Source organism: Magallana gigas, chromosome 3, assembly GCF_963853765.1.
Source record: "Magallana gigas chromosome 3, xbMagGiga1.1, whole genome shotgun sequence".
NCBI classification, from domain to species: Eukaryota; Metazoa; Mollusca; class Bivalvia; order Ostreida; family Ostreidae; genus Magallana; species Magallana gigas.
The window spans coordinates 958,243-980,506 of record NC_088855.1 but is presented as its reverse complement, the minus strand read 5'-3'; the positions used below and the strand labels follow the sequence as shown (position 1 = coordinate 980,506).

General features: G+C 37.2%; 2 protein-coding genes across 7 annotated transcripts in view; one reads left to right on the top strand and one right to left on the bottom strand.

The window, feature by feature from the left end:
* LOC105325386 (engulfment and cell motility protein 2) overlaps positions 1 to 3,910 on the bottom strand; it is a 44,505-nt gene extending 40,595 nt beyond the window's left edge. For 3 of the 6 annotated variants that reach the window (XM_066077970.1, XM_066077971.1, XM_066077972.1), the window contains exons 1-7: positions 3,654 to 3,910; positions 3,182 to 3,222; positions 2,769 to 2,847; positions 2,579 to 2,629; positions 2,149 to 2,318; positions 779 to 878; positions 417 to 502 (exon numbers count right to left, since the gene is read on the bottom strand). In XM_066077970.1, the coding sequence (XP_065934042.1) occupies positions 417 to 502; positions 779 to 878; positions 2,149 to 2,318; positions 2,579 to 2,629; positions 2,769 to 2,847; positions 3,182 to 3,222; positions 3,654 to 3,776 (650 nt within the window). In that variant the 5' untranslated portion in view covers positions 3,777 to 3,910. The remainder of the gene's footprint in view (positions 1 to 416; positions 503 to 778; positions 879 to 2,148; positions 2,319 to 2,578; positions 2,630 to 2,768; positions 2,848 to 3,181; positions 3,223 to 3,653) is intronic. The other 3 variants (XM_066077973.1, XM_066077974.1, XM_066077975.1) reach the window with 2 other exon arrangements.
* Positions 3,911 to 3,939: 29 nt separating this feature from the next.
* LOC105325388 (N-acetylglucosamine-1-phosphodiester alpha-N-acetylglucosaminidase) lies at positions 3,940 to 21,864 on the top strand. Its single transcript, XM_011424925.4, has 11 exons — positions 3,940 to 4,100; positions 4,723 to 5,264; positions 5,634 to 5,727; positions 6,307 to 6,440; positions 6,834 to 6,942; positions 15,388 to 15,516; positions 16,577 to 16,779; positions 17,444 to 17,620; positions 17,955 to 18,077; positions 18,235 to 18,304; positions 18,977 to 21,864. The coding sequence occupies exons 1-11, from the start codon at positions 4,036 to 4,038 to the stop codon at positions 19,224 to 19,226; spliced, it is 1,896 nt and encodes a 631-aa protein (XP_011423227.3). The 5' UTR covers positions 3,940 to 4,035; the 3' UTR covers positions 19,227 to 21,864.
* Positions 21,865 to 22,264: the final 400 nt, after the last annotated feature.

Genomic DNA, 22,264 nt, shown 5'->3' with positions numbered 1-22,264 from the left:
TAAATGGCGGGAAAAGGTTAACTTTGTAATATCATTTTCAAAATTTTAGGCATCTAGATCAAAATAAAAATTATGAAAAAAATTCACAAGTATATCTGTACTAAAGAACCAAAGAATAACAGTAAAATGATGATGTTCATTTTAGGGGCCATATTAGGCCCATGTCACATATATAGTCCTTTGTTAGGGCCAATTTTTTGGATTGTGTTTTTTTTTTTTAACTTTATTATGGGGATGTAATTTTGTGGATGTGTCGGTTTATAGTTTCAGTGAGAAAGAATTTTTCTCAATTTGTTTTCGTTGAGGAAGTAAATTCGTGGGGGAGGGCTACTCACAAATACCACGAAAATTGAACCACAACAAATTCTAATGATTCCACAGTATGACTGGTCCAGGAATAGAAAACGAAGACTCACCTATTAAGGATGACTGATTCTAGAATTTCTAATGAGGGCTGAATAATTTTGTTTCCATGTTTTGGGCTTGAAACATAGTCTGTAACCTACAATAAAAAATTGAAATTGATCTTATTAACTATGTAAGGATAATGCAAAGACTGATTGCTGGAATCTGAATTCAAAATAAATTTTACATGTACAGGTAACTCTTGAAGGCTCAAACTTCAATTGCTTGAAGTTCTTGATCCCTCGAAGTGAGTCTAAGGTCATGATTTTTTTCCCCATATAACTAAGCAAATTTACTCTTGATTTCTCAAACTCTTGTTTGTCTGTTTCCACTTTTGCAATACAGAGAACCATGATGAAGGAGAGAAGGCTACCTTTTTTGTGAATTCTGGTTCTATTGTATCCCATGATACCACACCGTGCTCCATCAGATTAACGAAGGACTTCAGTAGATACGCCATGGGTTCTCCGTGGCTGAAACGCAAAAATGGCAAACATCAACGATACAGTACACAAATACATGTAAAAAGTATGATTTAGCTTTTTTTTTTCCTTATGGCTTCACTTCATATAAATAACTTAATCTTTAAAGTGTTAGTCAGTCGTTTTACCAGCTAGAGTGTTTTCGATACTTATGAATCAAATGAGGTTAAGCGCCTTTTCCCATTATTTCGCTTACATCCATGTTTGTAGCAATATGATTTTCGAAACCTAAGTACTGATTTTATAATGGTGTTTGTGACCACTGATTTGCCATAAGTTCAGGAAACCTGCATCGAAAAATGAATAAATATAACTCTGTGAATAAAGTCAGTTGATATTCTGAACCATGATAACTTCTAGCAAATACATTGTACAATGCATGTATGTGTAAATAGAGTGTTGTGTTATTGAAAAGATCTGTTGATATTGAGTGTACTCATTCCGGTACTCAAACTTATACAAGAGAATTTTGAAAATACAGAGTGATATAAATACGATTATACATGTAATATCGTAAATACATGTACCAAAGTATACACTTTCAATTCTTATCATGCTTTATGTGTCAGAAAAGAAAAAAATATTAACTACTTGGTTGGATCGATCCAGCGACTGCAAAATTGAAAAGACCTACGTGTTACCGTTAGGCCACACATATAACAAATTCATTGACTGTCTTTTCAATATATGTGGCTATATACATGAATTTATTAGAAAAGTCACGTATTGAAATATTTGTCTTATTTTCAGTACATAGACCACATTAAACCAAAATTAATTCAATGTAAACGTGTACTACAATGCCTGTAAAACATAATTTTAACCAGATTTCTTTGGTTTAAAGTGGTTCAAATAGTCAAATATCCAACTTTTTGCTGCATACTTACTATCTTCCTATATATCCGTAATAAAACCTGAAGATTTCAATGATGTCATGTAAGATAATGAAACTTTTTTAACCTGGTAATTGTATAATTCGCATTTCTTTATTTAAATTTTAACTAATTAATGCATGATGTTGAAAATGTCTGATGCTTGTGAAAGCGCTTTATTGTAGGCGACAATTTATACTAATATGTTATATCTCTTGAAAGATACACACATATATGTATTAGGATCCTTACCTGTTACATTATTACATTGTTTCATGAGTAAAATTTAGGGACACTAAGTCCTGTTAGAACAGTATCAATGTTTTAGGGGTAAAAAGTATTTATAGGCCACATCAATCAAATCAAGCCATTACCCCAAGTGAACTTACAACTTGGAATCCCGGACAAACTGCTTGATGAGGTCGAGGCCTTCATTGGTGATGAACTCCATGGCAAAGGTAATGTCTGCTGACAGTCTGCTCAGCTTCTCCATCGCTCCCATCTTCTCCTCTGGCTTGCCCTCCTTTAAGGTTGTGTACACTTCTTTGGCGGTTTTAGCCTGAAAACAGACCATGTCAGATAAACTCACATTGTCAAGAAATGCTGGTCAGAAATTACTCCTCAATTCATTCATCCTTCAACTATATACTTAAACCATGCAATCTGTATCATTCTGCATGTTCAGTAACAGTAATCAATTTTACTACAGATTAACTGATACATATTCTAGAGTAAATAGAAAACTGTTTACAGAAGAGCTATAGAGCTGTAACATAAGTACTTACAGGAGAGCTATAGAGCTGTAACATAAGTACTTACAGGAGAGGGGGATAAGACTAGTACATCCCCATTACTGATGTCTAGTCGACTCTACAAGAAAAAATTTCACATCAAAATCGCAGATTACATTAGAATAATATTAACCTGATTCTGTTTCAGCAATTTTTAACATTTTATGATAACGTAGATCTTTCAGTACTAATATTTTCAAAAGAGATGTGTGTCATACCCTCTCTGTTATGTATATCTGCTGTTTATTGCTGTCTGAGAACTGTATAGCATATTCTTCTGGCTGCATGATTCCCCATCTAGAAGAGAGATGCTGATATTGACTTGAAAATTCATTGCAATCCCACAAAAGACCATAACAAAGATATTTATTTTTTCTACAGAATATAACTTTTTTTTTAATTCACAAACGAAACATAGTACATTTTTTATGTATAAAGCAAAGAGATTAATTTTAGAAAAAGAAGCACAGAGCTTTTGTAACGTTTATTTTACATTACTATTAATTAAGAAGTATTTGCATTCAGAAATTTAAAATTTCTATTAATGAAATGAAAGATGTCTTTTTCAGTATACTTTAATACCTACTTACTGATATTTACAAATCTTAACAGTTTTTACAAATGCACTTACTTTTCACAGATATCCTGAATGATACCAGCCAAAGGGCGATTCTAGGAGAAAAAGAAGCTTTATAATGTCAAACAGTTAACTATCTTCTGTGTTTTATTTTAGGTATTATCTTCATGAATTTTGATAAAAAGATCTGCAAATAATAACAGGGGGATCCACATTGAATTTTAAAATGATGAAGTTTTCCATGCATATTGGGACATATGTCGGTGAGGTGATGGGTTTGCTATCCCAGCAGAAAAAAAATGTCTGCCTTTAATACAGAATTCAAGCGTTGACATTTGTCTGTGTTGTACTCCATTAATGGAGACACAAAACTATTTTTTTAAGAGCTTGTGAATTGTGATTCTTAGTTATAGATGATAGCATATACATGGGATAACTTTGTAATAACATGTGTGGAGGGTTGCAGGCTTGTGTATAAAGTAGAATAGAATCAATGTATCAAAACTGTATCAGTTATGGGCACTACCTGGTCAAGTTCTAAGAACAAGGCTTGCTGTCCGGGTTTAGTTATTGCAACCTTCTTGATGTTGTCCAGCTGGCTTTTAGATGTTATGCGGACATTTAGCCCGGGAACTTTCGTCTCCGACATTTTGGCACGATTTAGTGGGTGTACAGTAAACTGGTTAGCATGGAAGACTATGCAAAATCTTTATCAAATAATTGAAATTCTAAACAAAATTCATCTTCCTCCTTTCACTTCCCTGTTTCGAAGTCATCACTTGACTGTACTTCGAACCCGATGCTATTTGAGTCAATTTTTACCTCCTTTTGTTGGAGAGTTGTTGCGTGTAGAAATTTTCTCGTGACAGTAGCAGAAGCCGATAGAATAGTGGATTACGTGACACGATATGAATGGAGACAGCTCGCGGAAATTGCGATATATCCTCATTTGTAACTTTTTCTTAAACATCAGGTAATTGCAGCGCAGAAAACTAGTATTTGAATTTAGAATACACATCTTTGACTAATATTTAGTTTCATTAAGCAGTTGTTTACTGTAATGTAACATTGAACTAACACATTTTATTTTATCGGCACTTTAATTGTAAGGGGAAAATATTAGATTTATGGCTTACTGTTGTAAACTAAAGTAAAGATGTCATTTTAACATTATGACGTGTAAGCAGAGACATAAATAACATGTTATTTATGTCTCTGGTGTAAGTGATCTATATTAGCAAAAGTTTCATTTTCAGTTTGAAAAAGTCATCATTTTACTTTCCTCATTTCCTGTTTCAAGAAGTGATGATAGTTAAAAAAAATCGACTTTGTTGATGACAGTTTTATGGTTAACTGGCTATTCCACATATATATATAATACCATATCCTGATTTTAAAATTTTGCTAAACAACTGCTAAATGATTAGATTTATTTGACTTGAGTTGTAAAAAGCCACGATTTAATTTCTTTGATATTTGTGTGTGACAGACTGTGCAGATGAGAATAAGTAGTATGATGCTTTTATTTTTTTCTATCTAATGACTATGCGTTATTCATGGGTTGAAACATATGTTCTTATGTTATTTCATTCCAGCATTTTTGCAATATGCACTCTACAGCAGAGAGACCAGTACTCGGAGGCCAGCTCTTTGGGAGGAACAAAAATATTTGACAATGAGTTAGCATCTGCTGTGACACATGAAAATGTAAAAGACATTGATTCTGTAGAGGAGGACCAAGGTATAAAATTAGACATATTACAGCCATACAAAGATCATCATGGTCCCAAACATCGAACACATCGTCAGGTGCGAGAGTGCCAGGATGTTAGATACGGAAACGTAACTCATTCTAAGCTTTTATCTCATGGATTCCGTGGAAATATAAGTCTTCCCATAGCCGACACGAGGCACATGATCCACGTCATACAAGAAAACTATTATTTACGCCGAGATGTACTGATGCATTTTTCTGTGATAAATAACCCCTTCTTAACAGTGTCAGTTCTTGAACCAGAGACAGACAATGGGTGTGAGAAGGATTTGAGAGCCACGGTGCTGGAATCTGCTAAACAAGAGCAGTGTATTGTGGCCATTAATGCCGGCTTCTTTAACACAACCAGTGGAGCTTGTAAAGGTAGGCTTTAGAAATCCATTCAAAGTGGAGATTACTTGATGCCTTCAAAACCCCTTGTACTATGATTATAGCAAATGTTACAATTTGGCAATTTTGTAAAATGAAATTCAGCTTACAATTGAATAAGAGTGTGAATTTATTAATTCTAGTGAACTTCACAGATGTACTAACTTTGTAAATATTCATTTTCTGTTTCTGAAATCTTGTCAGAAATTTATGGCAAAATGATTATGGCTGAAGTCCCTCTTTTTGTTAGTGAAACATTGGCAGATTCATCTGTGATATTATTGTTTTACATTTATTGAACTAAATGTGAAGTATATATTAGTATTTTATACTTCTGATCATGAAGAGTTTTTCTCTTTGTAGGAAATCTTGTCAGCAATGGAAGAATAGTGCATGACACAGGAGGAATTCAGAATGCCCACTTTGGAATTACAAAAGATGGATACCTCTTTATTGGGTAAAAACTCCATATTACATATCACTGTGTTAATGATGAACTTTTTTGTTAAATGTAGATGAAGGTTCTCAAGTTATAAGTTTGGCTGTCGTTGTATGTTTAATAGACTTCATCATTGACAAAATGAAATAAAACAACAGCTGGCTCTGCCAAGTCAGATGTATACATGTACACACACCACTAGGTGACAGGTGTATAAATATTAGTGGATTAACCGATCAGGGCGTAAACATGGGGCACAAAAGACCTGGGTTCGAGTTTCATTTCAGATCTTATTTTTCATCACCTGTTACAGAAATGAGTAATTAATGTTTATGATGTTCATTGGATATCTTTATGGTAGACACCCTCTTCTTATTCAAATGATATTGCAGTTAGTCAACAGAATATTTATTTGAATTTAATTAGCAAATTCATAGTAGGACTCAAATTAAACAATTTTATTTTTTGAAGCTTAAAAAATGAAAAAAAATCCTTCATGGATTCTATATATAGAGAAGTAGTAAATACCTTTATGAAATTATGCTGTAAATAACATGCATGTGTCATCTCTTTCACAATTTTTCTTCTGTTGACTAGGTATCTGTCAGAGATTGATTTGGTCACTCAGGACTTCCAGCAGCTGGTGGGTGGGGTGCTGTGGCTGATTCGGGACGGAAAATCCTACCTGGAGGAGAGTATAAAAATAGAATGCTCCGACACTGAGGAAACAGGTGAGAGAGGGTCTAAATATAGAATGCTTCGACATCGAGGAACAGGTGAGAGAGAGTCTAAATTAAAATAGAATGCTCCGACACTGAAGAAACAAGTGAGAGAGGGTCTAGATATAGAATGCTCAGACACAGAGAATGAGGGTTAAATATAGAACTTGCACACAGGAACAAAGGTTGTACCCAATTGAATTCAGAATCCAACTTTTATATATTTTACAGAGGTTTGAAAAATATTGACCTGGTATTTCATGATTAAACTCCCTATTAATGTTGAAGTTATATGCAAACTTTATGTATGAATTTTGTTCATAGAAGCATACTGGTATATGAAGTTAATTTGGTTTAACAAAAATATAAAGTTTTGGAGGTAATGCTGTGATTTTATTATGACAGGTACCCTGGAGTATTTTGCCTCCGTTATGTCTGCACGGACAGTAGTGGGACATGACAGAGAGGGGCGGGTCGTCTTCATGCAGGCCGACGGCAAGACAGGAGAAAACGGGTCAGTATGTCAGCAAACTGTAAGGCACCGCTACAGTGATAGATCAGCAAGTTATCAAACTGTAAGGCACCGCTACAGTGATAGATCAGGAAGTTATCAAACTGTAAGGCATGGCTACAGTGATAGATCAGGAAGTTATCAAACTGTAAGGCATGGCTACAGTGATAGATCAGCAAGTTATCAAATTGTAAGGCCCCGCTACAGTGATAGATCAGCAAGTTATCAAACTGTATGGCCCCGCTACAGTGATAGATCAGCAAGTTATCAAACTGTAAGGCCCCACTACAGTGATAGATCAGCAAGTTGTCAAACTGTAAGGACCTGCTACAGTGATAGATCAGCAAGTTATCAAACTGTAAGGCCCCACTACAGTGATAGATCAGCAAGCTATCAAACTGTAAGGCATGGCTACAGTGATAGATCAGCAAGTTATCAAACTGTAAGGCATGGCTACAGTGATAGATCAGCAAGTTATCAAACTGTAAGGCATGGCTACAGTGATAGATCAGCAAGTTATCAAACTGTAAGGCATGGCTACAGTGATAGATCAGCAAGTTATCAAACTGTAAGGCATGGCTACAGTGATAGATCAGCAAGTTATCAAACTGTAAGGCATGGCTACAGTGATAGATCAGCAAGTTATCAAACTGTAAGGCATGGCTACAGTGATAGATCAGCAAGTTATCAAACTGTAAGGCACCGCTACAGTGATAGATCAGCAAGTTATCAAACTGTAAGGCACCGCTACAGTGATAGATCAGGAAGTTATCAAACTGTAAGGCATGGCTACAGTGATAGATCAGGAAGTTATCAAACTGTAAGGCATGGCTACAGTGATAGATCAGCAAGTTATCAAACTGTAAGGCATGGCTACAGTGATAGATCAGCAAGTTATCAAACTGTAAGGCCCAGCTACTGTGATAGATCAGTAAGTTATCAAACTGTAAGGCATGGCTACAGTGATAGATCAGCAAGTTATCAAACTGTAAGGCATGGCTACAGTGATAGATCAGGAAGTTATCAAACTGTAAGGCATGGCTACAGTGATAGATCAGCAAGTTATCAAACTGTAAGGCCCAGCTACAGTGATAGATCAGCAAGTTATCAAACTGTAAGGCATGGCTACAGTGATAGATCAGCAAGTTATCAAACTGTAAGGCCCCGCTACAGTGATAGATCAGCAAGTTATCAAACTGTAAGGCCCAGCTACAGTGATAGATCAGCAAGTTATCAAACTGTAAGGCCCCGCTACTGTGATAGATCAGTAAGTTATCAAACTGTATGGCCCCGCTACTGTGATAGATCAGCAAGTTATCAAACTGTAAGGCCCCGCTACTGTGATAGATCAGTAAGTTATCAAACTGTATGGCCCCGCTACTGTGATAGATCAGCAAGTTATCAAACTGTAAGGCATGGCTACAGTGATAGATCAGGAAGTTATCAAACTGTAAGGCATGGCTACAGTGATAGATCAGGAAGTTATCAAACTGTAAGGCATGGCTACAGTGATAGATCAGCAAGTTATCAAACTGTAAGGCATGGCTACAGTGATAGATCAGCAAGTTATCAAACTGTAAGGCATGGCTACAGTGATAGATCAGCAAGTTATCAAACTGTAAGGCATGGCTACAGTGATAGATCAGCAAGTTATCAAACTGTAAGGCATGGCTACAGTGATAGATCAGCAAGTTATCAAACTGTAAGGCATGGCTACAGTGATAGATCAGCAAGTTATCAAACTGTAAGGCATGGCTACAGTGATAGATCAGCAAGTTATCAAACTGTAAGGCACCGCTACAGTGATAGATCAGCAAGTTATCAAACTGTAAGGCACCGCTACAGTGATAGATCAGGAAGTTATCAAACTGTAAGGCATGGCTACAGTGATAGATCAGGAAGTTATCAAACTGTAAGGCATGGCTACAGTGATAGATCAGCAAGTTATCAAACTGTAAGGCATGGCTACAGTGATAGATCAGCAAGTTATCAAACTGTAAGGCCCAGCTACTGTGATAGATCAGTAAGTTATCAAACTGTAAGGCATGGCTACAGTGATAGATCAGCAAGTTATCAAACTGTAAGGCATGGCTACAGTGATAGATCAGGAAGTTATCAAACTGTAAGGCATGGCTACAGTGATAGATCAGCAAGTTATCAAACTGTAAGGCCCAGCTACAGTGATAGATCAGCAAGTTATCAAACTGTAAGGCATGGCTACAGTGATAGATCAGCAAGTTATCAAACTGTAAGGCCCCGCTACAGTGATAGATCAGCAAGTTATCAAACTGTAAGGCCCAGCTACAGTGATAGATCAGCAAGTTATCAAACTGTAAGGCCCCGCTACTGTGATAGATCAGTAAGTTATCAAACTGTATGGCCCCGCTACTGTGATAGATCAGCAAGTTATCAAACTGTAAGGCCCCGCTACTGTGATAGATCAGTAAGTTATCAAACTGTATGGCCCCGCTACTGTGATAGATCAGCAAGTTATCAAACTGTAAGGCATGGCTACAGTGATAGATCAGGAAGTTATCAAACTGTAAGGCATGGCTACAGTGATAGATCAGGAAGTTATCAAACTGTAAGGCATGGCTACAGTGATAGATCAGCAAGTTATCAAACTGTAAGGCATGGCTACAGTGATAGATCAGCAAGTTATCAAACTGTAAGGCATGGCTACAGTGATAGATCAGCAAGTTATCAAACTGTAAGGCATGGCTACAGTGATAGATCAGCAAGTTATCAAACTGTAAGGCATGGCTACAGTGATAGATCAGCAAGTTATCAAACTGTAAGGCATGGCTACAGTGATAGATCAGCAAGTTATCAAACTGTAAGGCACCGCTACAGTGATAGATCAGCAAGTTATCAAACTGTAAGGCACCGCTACAGTGATAGATCAGGAAGTTATCAAACTGTAAGGCATGGCTACAGTGATAGATCAGGAAGTTATCAAACTGTAAGGCACCACTACAGTGATAGATCAGCAAGTTATCAAACTGTAAGGCATGGCTACAGTGATAGATCAGCAAGTTATCAAACTGTAAGGCATGGCTACAGTGATAGATCAGCAAGTTATCAAACTGTAAGGCCCCGCTACTGTGATAGATCAGCAAGTTATCAAACTGTAAAGCCCCGCTACAGTGATAGATCAGCAAGTTATCAAACTGTAAGGCATGGCTACAGTGATAGATCAGCAAGTTATCAAACTGTAAGGCATGGCTACAGTGATAGATCAGCAAGTTATCAAACTGTAAGGCATGGCTACAGTGATAGATCAGCAAGTTATCAAACTGTAAGGCATGGCTACAGTGATAGATCAGCAAGTTATCAAACTGTAAGGCCCAGCTACAGTGATAGATCAGCAAGTTATCAAACTGTAAGGCCCCGCTCCTGTGATAGATCAGTAAGTTATCAAACTGTATGGCCCCGCTACTGTGATAGATCAGCAAGTTATCAAACTGTAAGGCATGGCTACAGTGATAGATCAGGAAGTTATCAAACTGTAAGGCATGGCTACAGTGATAGATCAGTAAGTTATCAAACTGTATGGCCCCGCTACTGTGATAGATCAGCAAGTTATCAAACTGTAAGGCATGGCTACAGTGATAGATCAGGAAGTTATCAAACTGTAAGGCATGGCTACAGTGATAGATCAGGAAGTTATCAAACTGTAAGGCCCCAATACAGTGATAGATCAGCAAGTTATCAAACTGTAAGGCCCCGCTACAGTGATTGATCAGGAAGTTATCAAACTGTAAGGCATGGCTACAGTGATAGATCAGCAAGTTATCAAACTGTAAGGCATGGCTACAGTGATAGATCAGCAAGTTATCAAACTGTAAGGCATGGCTACAGTGATAGATCAGCAAGTTATCAAACTGTAAGGCATGGCTACAGTGATAGATCAGCAAGTTATCAAACTGTAAGGCACCGCTACAGTGATAGATCAGGAAGTTATCAAACTGTAAGGCATGGCTACAGTGATAGATCAGCAAGTTATCAAACTGTAAGGCATGGCTACAGTGATAGATCAGCAAGTTATCAAACTGTAAGGCATGGCTACAGTGATAGATCAGCAAGTTATCAAACTGTAAGGCATGGCTACAGTGATAGATCAGCAAGTTATCAAACTGTAAGGCATGGCTACAGTGATAGATCAGCAAGTTATCAAACTGTAAGGCATGGCTACAGTGATAGATCAGCAAGTTATCAAACTGTAAGGCACCGCTACAGTGATAGATCAGCAAGTTATCAAACTGTAAGGCACCGCTACAGTGATAGATCAGGAAGTTATCAAACTGTAAGGCACGGCTACAGTGATAGATCAGGAAGTTATCAAACTGTAAGGCACCACTACAGTGATAGATCAGCAAGTTATCAAACTGTAAGGCATGGCTACAGTGATAGATCAGCAAGTTATCAAACTGTAAGGCCCCGCTACTGTGATAGATCAGTAAGTTATCAAACTGTATGGCCCCGCTACTGTGATAGATCAGCAAGTTATCAAACTGTAAGGCCCCGCTACAGTGATAGATCAGCAAGTTATCAAACTGTAAGGCATGGCTACAGTGATAGATCAGCAAGTTATCAAACTGTAAGGCATGGCTACAGTGATAGATCATGAAGTTATCAAACTGTAAGGCATGGCTACAGTGATAGATCAGCAAGTTATCAAACTGTAAGGCCCCGCTACAGTGATAGATCAGCAAGTTATCAAACTGTAAGGCCCCGCTACAGTGATAGATCAGCAAGTTATCAAACTGTAAGGCCCCGCTACTGTGATAGATCAGTAAGTTATCAAACTGTATGGCCCCGCTACTGTGATAGATCAGCAAGTTATCAAACTGTAAGGCCCCGCTACTGTGATAGATCAGTAAGTTATCAAACTGTATGGCCCCGCTACTGTGATAGATCAGCAAGTTATCAAACTGTAAGGCATGGCTACAGTGATAGATCAGGAAGTTATCAAACTGTAAGGCATGGCTACAGTGATAGATCAGCAAGTTATCAAACTGTAAGGCCCCAATACAGTGATAGATCAGCAAGTTATCAAACTGTAAGGCATGGCTACAGTGATAGATCAGCAAGTTATCAAACTGTAAGGCATGGCTACAGTGATAGATCAGCAAGTTATCAAACTGTAAGGCATGGCTACAGTGATAGATCAGCAAGTTATCAAACTGTAAGGCATGGCTACAGTGATAGATCAGCAAGTTATCAAACTGTAAGGCATGGCTACAGTGATAGATCAGCCAGTTATCAAACTGTAAGGCACCGCTACAGTGATAGATCAGCAAGTTATCAAACTGTAAGGCATGGCTACAGTGATAGATCAGGAAGTTATCAAACTGTAAGGCATGGCTACAGTGATAGATCAGCAAGTTATCAAACTGTAAGGCATGGCTACAGTGATAGATCAGCAAGTTATCAAACTGTAAGGCATGGCTACAGTGATAGATCAGCAAGTTATCAAACTGTAAGGCATGGCTACAGTGATAGATCAGCAAGTTATCAAACTGTATGGCCCCGCTACTGTGATAGATCAGCAAGTTATCAAACTGTAAGGCCCCGCTACAGTGATAGATCAGCAAGTTATCAAACTGTAAGGCATGGCTACAGTGATAGATCAGCAAGTTATCAAACTGTAAGGCATGGCTACAGTGATAGATCAGGAAGTTATCAAACTGTAAGGCATGGCTACAGTGATAGATCAGCAAGTTATCAAACTGTAAGGCATGGCTACAGTGATAGATCAGCAAGTTATCAAACTGTAAGGCCCAGCTACAGTGATAGATCAGCAAGTTATCAAACTGTAAGGCCCCGCTACTGTGATAGATCAGTAAGTTATCAAACTGTATGGCCCCGCTACTGTGATAGATCAGCAAGTTATCAAACTGTAAGGCATGGCTACAGTGATAGATCAGGAAGTTATCAAACTGTAAGGCATGGCTACAGTGATAGATCAGGAAGTTATCAAACTGTAAGGCCCCAATACAGTGATAGATCAGCAAGTTATCAAACTGTAAGGCCCCGCTACAGTGATTGATCAGGAAGTTATCAAACTGTAAGGCATGGCTACAGTGATAGATCAGCAAGTTATCAAACTGTAAGGCATGGCTACAGTGATAGATCAGCAAGTTATCAAACTGTAAGGCATGGCTACAGTGATAGATCAGCAGGTTATCAAACTGTAAGGCATGGCTACAGTGATAGATCAGCAAGTTATCAAACTGTAAGGCACCGCTACAGTGATAGATCAGCAAGTTATCAAACTGTAAGGCATGGCTACAGTGATAGATCAGGAAGTTATCAAACTGTAAGGCATGGCTACAGTGATAGATCAGCAAGTTATCAAACTGTAAGGCATGGCTACAGTGATAGATCAGCAAGTTATCAAACTGTAAGGCATGGCTACAGTGATAGATCAGCAAGTTATCAAACTGTAAGGCATGGCTACAGTGATAGATCAGGAAGTTATCAAACTGTAAGGCATGGCTACAGTGATAGATCAGCAAGTTATCAAACTGTAAGGCATGGCTACAGTGATAGATCAGCAAGTTATCAAACTGTAAGGCACCGCTACAGTGATAGATCAGCAAGTTATCAAACTGTAAGGCCCCGCTACTGTGATAAATCAGTAAGTTATAAAACTGTATGGCCCCGCTACTGTGATAGATCAGCAAGTTATCAAACTGTAAGGCATGGCTACAGTGATAGATCAGCAAGTTATCAAACTGTAAAGCCCCACTAAGTGATAGATCAGGAAGTTATCAAACTGTAAGGCCCCACTACAGTGATAGATCAGCAAGTTATCAAACTGTAAGGCCCAGCTACAGTGATAGATCAGCAAGTTATTAAACTGTAAGGCCCCGCTACTGTGATAGATCAGTAAGTTATCAAACTGTATGGCCCCGCTACTGTGATAGATCAGGAAGTTATCAAACTGTAAGGCCCCGCTACAGTGATAGATCAGCAAGTTATCAAACTGTAAGGCCCCAATACAGTGATAGATCAGCAAGTTATAGCAGGTCAGTATGTCAGCAAACTGTAAGGCACCGCTACAGTGATAGATCAGCAAGTTATCAAACTGTAAGGCATGGCTACAGTGATAGATCAGGAAGTTATCAAACTGTAAGGCATGGCTACAGTGATAGATCAGCAAGTTATCAAACTGTAAGGCCCCGCTACAGTGATAGATCAGCAAGTTATCAAACTGTAAGGCCCCGCTACAGTGATAGATCAGCAAGTTATCAAACTGTAAGGCATGGCTACAGTGATAGATCAGGAAGTTATCAAACTGTAAGGCCCCGCTACAGTGATAGATCAGCAAGTTATCAAACTGTAAGGCCCCGCTACAGTGATAGATCAGCAAGTTATCAAGCTGTAAGGCAAGGCTACAGTGATAGATCAGCAAGTTATCAAACTGTAAGGCATGGCTACAGTGATAGATCAGCAAGTTATCAAACTGTAAGGCCCCGCTACAGTGATAGATCAGCAAGTTATCAAGCTGTAAGGCAAGGCTACAGTGATAGATCAGCAAGTTATCAAACTGTAAGGCATGGCTACAGTGATAGATCAGGAAGTTATCAAGCTGTAAGGCATGGCTACAGTGATAGATCAGCAAGTTATCAAGCTGTAAGGCAAGGCTACAGTGATAGATCAGCAAGTTATCAAGCTGTAAGGCAAGGCTACAGTGATAGATCAGCAAGTTATCAAACTGTAAGGCATGGCTACAGTGATAGATCAGGAAGTTATCAAGCTGTAAGGCATGGCTACAGTGATAGATCAGCAAGTTATCAAGCTGTAAGGCAAGGCTACAGTGATAGATCAGCAAGTTATCAAGCTGTAAGGCATGGCTACAGTGATAGATCAGGAAGTTATCAAGCTGTAAGGCATGGCTACAGTGATAGATCAGGAAGTTATCAAGCTGTAAGGCCCCACTACAGTGATAGATCAGGAAGTTATCAAACTGTAAGGCCCCACTACAGTGATAGATCAGCAAGTTATAGACTCCATTATTACACTAATACTGTGTACTGGGTATCGACGTTATGCTGTAAAGATACAGCATGCTGGGAATATAAGCATGATTTCGATAGACAAGATAGAAGCAGGTTTCTTTAGACTAAATTAAAGCATAACACTGTAGGTATAATGTAAGTAAGATGCTTTAAGCTAATATAAGCATGATGCTGGGAACAAGATCTAAGCATGCATAATGCTGGGGACCAGATCTACTCTGCGTTTGTTGATACATGCAATAATGCTGAGTTGTAAAGTTCATTCTGTCTGTGTTTGTATCTATTACTGCCCTTGTTTACAAACAATAATGCTGAGTTGTTCAGTTCATTCTGTCCGTGTTTGTATCTATTACTGCCTTTGTCTACAAACAAAATGCTGAATTGTTCAGTTCATTTATCTGGTTTATCTGTATCTGTTTAGACTAAGTCTGAAGGAGTTTGTTGAAGTGATGCTACAGTACGGAATTGTGAATGCTGTTAATCTAGATGGAGGAGGGTCAGCTACCTACACAGTGAATGGGACCCTCGTAAACTACCCCTCAGATCAGTGGTACGTGACCTTCACTATACACATATACTTTAAAGGGAGAGGGCAATCCAAGTTACAAAACTTACGCCCAATCCCAATCATACACATGATACTATATATTAGTACAATGAAAATATGTTTATTCATGGAAATACTGTGAAGAATTAATGTCTACTCTTGCTTGAACCAATATGAAAGCAAAGCATCCAATGTCTTAATAACATTAAGTACATCCGGTAAATTTAACACGTTCCAGATTACTGTAAACATATTATATTTTGCGTGTACAATATTCAGCGGAATATGATTTTTGTAGATTTGATTTAGCGCATTTCTAAATGTACCTATTTATCTACTTATATATTTTACATTTGGCAATGTACTTGATTTAGCGGACGCCGTTTTCTGCAAAAAAACGCGAAATAGAATACACAGCCAAATGTACAGTAATAATGTGTTTACAGTATTGTTAGTCTAACAGCAGATCTTGGTGCTATTGATATGTGATAAGAATAGTCCTTGTATTCAGAGGCCCCAACCTTTCAGATGGTTCACCATATTACCAGGGCTCAATATTAAGGCACATTTGTCAGCAGCTCAGTCAAATCTAAGTTAGGGACCATCCTTTTAGATTATGTCACTGAGGGTCAGATCTGGTGTCAATCTGGTCAAGGGTCAAGGCTTGTAACCTTTAGGTTCCTGTCTAACTCATCTTTCCAAACACTTAATGAGAAACCTATACATACATGTAGTAAATAAAAGTTAACTTATATAGAAAATTATGACAGTACCTGGTTTAAAGCTGTTACATGTTTTAAATTTGCTATGTTGATATTAAATCCTTTATTAGAATTCAAGACCTTTTTAAACTAAACAAAACAAAAATATAAAATCACTTAATTAGTTTAAAGCATTGAATAATATGCAGACCCTAAAAGATTACAAAAAAGGATTTAATGTGCATATGGTACGTGTATTTGCATTGACTTTTTAAAAATATTTGGAGAAAATATTTCTTTTTATTAAAAATGAAAGATTTGAAAGCATTCTTTACCCAATTATAAATTTTTCATTATTTCAGCACGGATGACAAAAGATTTAACTGTGCTAGAAATGTGTCCACCATCCTCTGTGCTCATCTACCGCGATGTCCGGAGGTCAACTGTTCAGGTCACGGTCAATGTGTCCTTGGTCAGTGTCAATGTCAAGGACACTGGACAGGAAGTCGATGTGATCAGCTGATCTGTAGCAATAACTGTAGCGGTCAGGGAACATGCACTCCAGGTATAGTGGTGTGTTTACAATGTACATGTATAGAGAAATAGTTTTCTACACTGTGATATTGATGGTCTCTAGCACATATCTAATAATGAAACATAACAATAAAATTATTGTAAAATATACTGTATGCAGGGAAATATTTGCCCCTGTTTATTTTCACCTATTTCGCCCTTGTTGTCAGCGGAGGAATTTAAAACTGGGCAAGTTAAAACATGATTTTAAATGGAAGAGTTCCAACGCACACTCATACTTTATAGAGCAAAATGTGACACTGTATGTGACATATTTAAATTTTCAGCACTTGATTTTACAAATGTTTGTATAAACAGTAATAAAATGCGTTTAAGCTTTTTGAAATATTTCCTTTTACGCTTCTAAATATCTCATTTGTCATTTTAAAAAAATGTATGAGTTTACTAAGACGGTCAACTCTTTACGTCAATTCCTATTGTGACGTCAGCAAACCCGCGAACTATGTTTATTTGAACAATGTAATATCATACTGTGCTATGCAGTATACTTAATTTCATTAAATTATGTACATGTTTATGAAAAAAAACATGTCAGTCACAATCCATCAAACACCTGTATTTAAGCTGATTTATATTTTCAATCTCACCTTTTATTTTTTACCTCTCACTCATTGCTCTTTTATATCTTTCATCAGATGGCTGCTCCTGTAATGCTGGTCGGCATGGTGATGACTGCAGTAGCAGCTGTCCCGGGGGGTTCTATGGGGCAGGGTGTAGCCACCCCTGCTCCTGTCTGAGTGGTGCAGACTGTGACCCAGTTAGAGGGGCCTGTCTCTGCCCCCCGGGTCGAACAGGGACTCTCTGTCAGAACGGTATGAGGATGTTTATACAGCTGTTGTATGTGAATGTCGGTATCAGTCTTGTAAAGTATGGAAATAAAGCATTTATTTCCCTTCTCCTCGATAAGATATTTTAAAAGATGGATTGATCATGATATTTAGAAGTGACTTGGGGACCAGTAAATTATGTACAGGGGACCAGTAAATTATGTACAATGTAAATCAAACTGCTGTTGGATTGAAGTCGCCGGATATTGTGCTGCAGTTATTATGATTATTTTTCAGTACATTAAATAATGCTTTCAAAACATAGAATATTTACATGTAATTGTTTAAGTTGATAACTAATACATTAGGAATATTGCAGCATGTCCCTATGGTTACTATGGCGACTCCTGTAAGGAGCAGTGTTTCTGTGATGACGGTTGCCCGTGTCACCCGGTAACAGGAAGTTGTAACTTCTCCCAGTTACACAGCGACATTCTCCAAGGTAACGACAACAACAGAGCTTGTCTGATCAGACAGTGTATCAACACGTATCTGATGGGACTCTGTAGAGATAAAAATGAGTAATCTCTAATAATAAAAACTCGCTTTTGATTCAAGAGGGATTGTTGTTTACTATCATCATGTTTTCTTATTTTCAGCAAGTGTCTGTTATTCTCAGAAAAAAATCAAAGCAGAGCATCTAGTCCCTGACCAATCTAGTGTCTACAGGTAAATATTGTATATTATTATACTTTCATGTTACGGTAAATACTGAAATCTGACTGGTTTAGACGCAGTTTATATTATCCATTCTATTACCCTCCGCATTAGCAACACACTTGGCAACGGTTAACACAACAAATTGTTACATGCGCATAAATTATGAGCTGTAGAATTTACATCAGCAGTAAAGTTATATTTAAAACTAAAACATTCAGATAATAAAATAAATAGTGCCTGTTGGAAGGGTGATACCTCTCGAAAACCATTGTCAACCCCCGCTTCGCATCGGTTGACGATGGTTTTCTTGGGGGTATCAATTTCAACTGTTACCCAACCAAACAGGCACTATTTATATATTGTGAGAGAAGCCTTTTACTCATTTGTCTGAGGGAAGGCTTTTACTCCATTGTCTGAAGATAAAGAAGACTCTAAACATATTGGACATTGTTTCCTATTAAAGTGGCTTTTTAATTCTCTTTTGTTATGTTTTTGATCCCTAGAGCATAAAAATTGAAAATTAAATGCATTTTTTTTTTCATGAATAAGAATAAACAAAAAACATGTTTTTCTTGATAAATCTTGCAAATTTTTATCCTAAATATTTCAGACCTAGTGCCCTTGTAATCTGCACTGTAACACTCAGTAGGCTAAATGTACACTCCCATCATCGTATTGCAGGTCCTGTCTCCTGGCTTTGGTCGTTATCAGTGTCCTAGCAGGCCTAAGTATTTTAATGAACATTGTCCTAGCCTACAAAGTGTACACCAAGAAGAAGCACAAGAGTCCGCGGCGTAAGAAGGCCGTCCTCACAAACTCCAAACAGCTGTACAAGTTCCCGGTGTCCGACACCGACGAGGATCTCTCCTCATTCAGCGACTATCCCATGGAGCAAACCAGCTTCATCAAGAAACCAAAGGGGTACTCCTAGCCCTCATAGAGGTCCACGGAGAGGGAGAGGGCATCGTTGTAGTTGTGACAGAAGCCAGCAGTGGGAGGAAGAGAGGGGACAGTCATAGCTCTGAAAGCAGGGGTATTCATACCTCTGACAATTCCTGTGATGGAAAAGAGATAGGGGGGCTTCCACATCCCTGATAAAATCATGTGAATTGGAGGCAGGGGTACTCTTAGTTCTGTTAAGTGCTGTGATGGAAAAAAGATAGGGGGGCTTCCGTATCCCTGATAAAATCATGTGATTTGGAGCCAGGGGTACTCTTAGCTCTGAATCACTTGTAGTTAGATGATTAAATGATTACCTTTAATATGGACCAGTGACCTAAACTCACGTTCTACATTGTATATGTATAATACCGTACATGTTCTTTAATTTAAAGGTATATGTAAAATACAGGCAAGTATTTGTATTGAAAAGTTATATTGGAACGTTTACAAAATTGATTTTAAAAAAAATAGTGTTTGGCACTGCATCTATTTTGAACTAATACTTCCATCTTAAAGGTTATAGGTGTTTCTGTAGGGAAGTTAATGAGCAATACCAATGAACTAGAAACAAGAAAGGAAAAAACTGTTTTGAGATGCATTATTGAAAATTCCTCTCTTGCTGAACAGGTCTACAATGCACAGCTTATAAACAGTTCAGTAGAAGCAGCCTAGGATCGCCATATACTTCTGTCTTCCAATTTGTAAATTAATTAACTTCGATGTAGTCTTATCTAGGTTTTCCTGTACTGTATACACTCAGTAAGATTCTCTCTCAGGGATTACTAATTTGATGCCTCTTAACTCACTTCATTAAGACCTATGCCTCTTAAAACACTTCATCAAAAGATGGCAATTTAAACTTTTTGTTGAATTGTTTGTATCAATCGTTTGGTTGAATATCATTATAGCTCAGCTAGTGGTTAAGGTATCGGGTCTGTAAACTGCAGATCATATTTTTTTATTTTTGAAAATCATAATTTTTTTATTGAAAATTGTGTATTTTTGCACCAGTTTGACTTATATACTTTTTATGCATTCACTGTCTATCATAATCAAGTATATTGTACTTCTGATGATTTGAGAATCTATTTCAAGGTGCAGTTAGCCTTAAATCTTTGCAATTTTTTCCTATATTACAGTTGAATGAAATTCAAAAAACAGAAGATTGCTTTATTTAGTACACATGTACCAGTATATACATTATATGAAGACTGAATTTGCCAAATATTCCCAATGTTATTAATAAATGAACAAACTACATTAGACAGTGATAGATTTCTAACTGTGTCCAGCCAGCCTTGTATGAAATCGTCTGCTCCTTTAGGTACAGAGAGAATTGCACGAACACTAACATCAGCATAATGGCTTTCTGTTACAGTTGTGTTTAATTTTATTAACTGAGGCCACAGGCACCTGACGTTATATTTTTTTTTTCATGATAAAAAATATATACCCTCTACCTTATAATAATACAACAGGTAGAAGAATATATATATTTTTTATGAGAAAAATATATAACATCAGGTGCCTGTCTTGTAGACTATACTGGTTAATCTAAAGTGGTTATTTTCATCAGTCGTTAACCATTCTGGTTAACGATCCACATGATCATTGACAAATAGGTTTGTTTATTTTGAGAACTATTACTGGAGAACAAATTTTGTTTGGTTTAATTGTTGTTAAAGAGATTTTGTAAAAGAAAAAAAAAACGAATATACCTGAATATATGATTTGTGGTCCATAGAATGTAAAATCATAGACCAAGTATGGTATGAAACCATATTCTAGATTTTAGCCTGAGGGCAGTTTATCTTTTACGTACAAATCAGTGTGTTAGTTACCTGTTTAATGATCAAGTAATGAACTTGAGTTTTACTGCAATCACATTTGGTTCATGTTTTTGATTTTTTGTTTTGTTGATATTGTTTGTATTGTTGTTTTTTTATTTAAATAGGAAGGAAAATAGAATCCCTTCATTCCAAATTGCCAAATTGTCGTACAGGTACAGAGAGGCTCCATGAAGTGTGCATTTTTAATTTACAATTGAATTCTATTTTTTTTTTAGTATTTCTCTCTAAAAGGGGAACAGGATGGTCCCTATGCCCCCCCCCCATAACTCAAATAATGGATATGTTGATGATTTGTTGGTTTTATTTAATCTAGATACCAATGGATGGAATCATGTACTAGCTTTATTTATAAAAGATCTCAAATTTTCATCTCTCGTATCTCAGATTGTACAGTTCACAGAATTGTTTCCTATAATGGCATCATCATTGGAAGAGGTCAAAGGTTAAAATGTATACAGTCATTTGATTGTGTTGAATTTTAAAGTAAGGATAATTTTAATCTGAGGCATACAACCACTCCCCCCCCCCCCCCCCCCCACATACACACACAATGGATCTACATGATATTAGATACATGTGTATTCAGGGAAATGTTATAACTTTAAACTTTATTGGCCATGTGTATTTCAATATTTTATTATGATATTGGGGCTTGCCACATTTCTTGTGGCTTTGTTACTATGCAATAAAACATTACGAAGTGGTTTTATCATAATATTTCATGCATTTTACATTACAATTGATCATATCTTCTTCCATAAAACTTTTTTTTAATTATTTCTTTTTGTTGTTTATTGATAACATGTTGAATTAACACTTATATATGAAGTTTGGTATTGCATACTTTTTGAGTTTGTGGACCTTGGACTTTTAATGCTATACATGTACATGTATTGCAGACCATGAGCTGAAAGTTTTAACATGCATGAATTGGGACAGATCATCGTTGTTGAGTGGTGGGGGGGGGGGGGGGGGGGCAGACTTATTCAAAATCTCTAAAAGCAAAATTGAATATTTAAAATTCCTAATCTGTAGGGGGGAGCTACGAATGCTGGAAAACGTACCCAGGAGTAAACACGTACCCAAGACTTAGGGTACGTTTTCTGTTACATTTTCTCCAAGAGAAGACGTACCTGGAAAATAGTAACCAGAGTTTGAAAAAGTTATAAAAAAACTA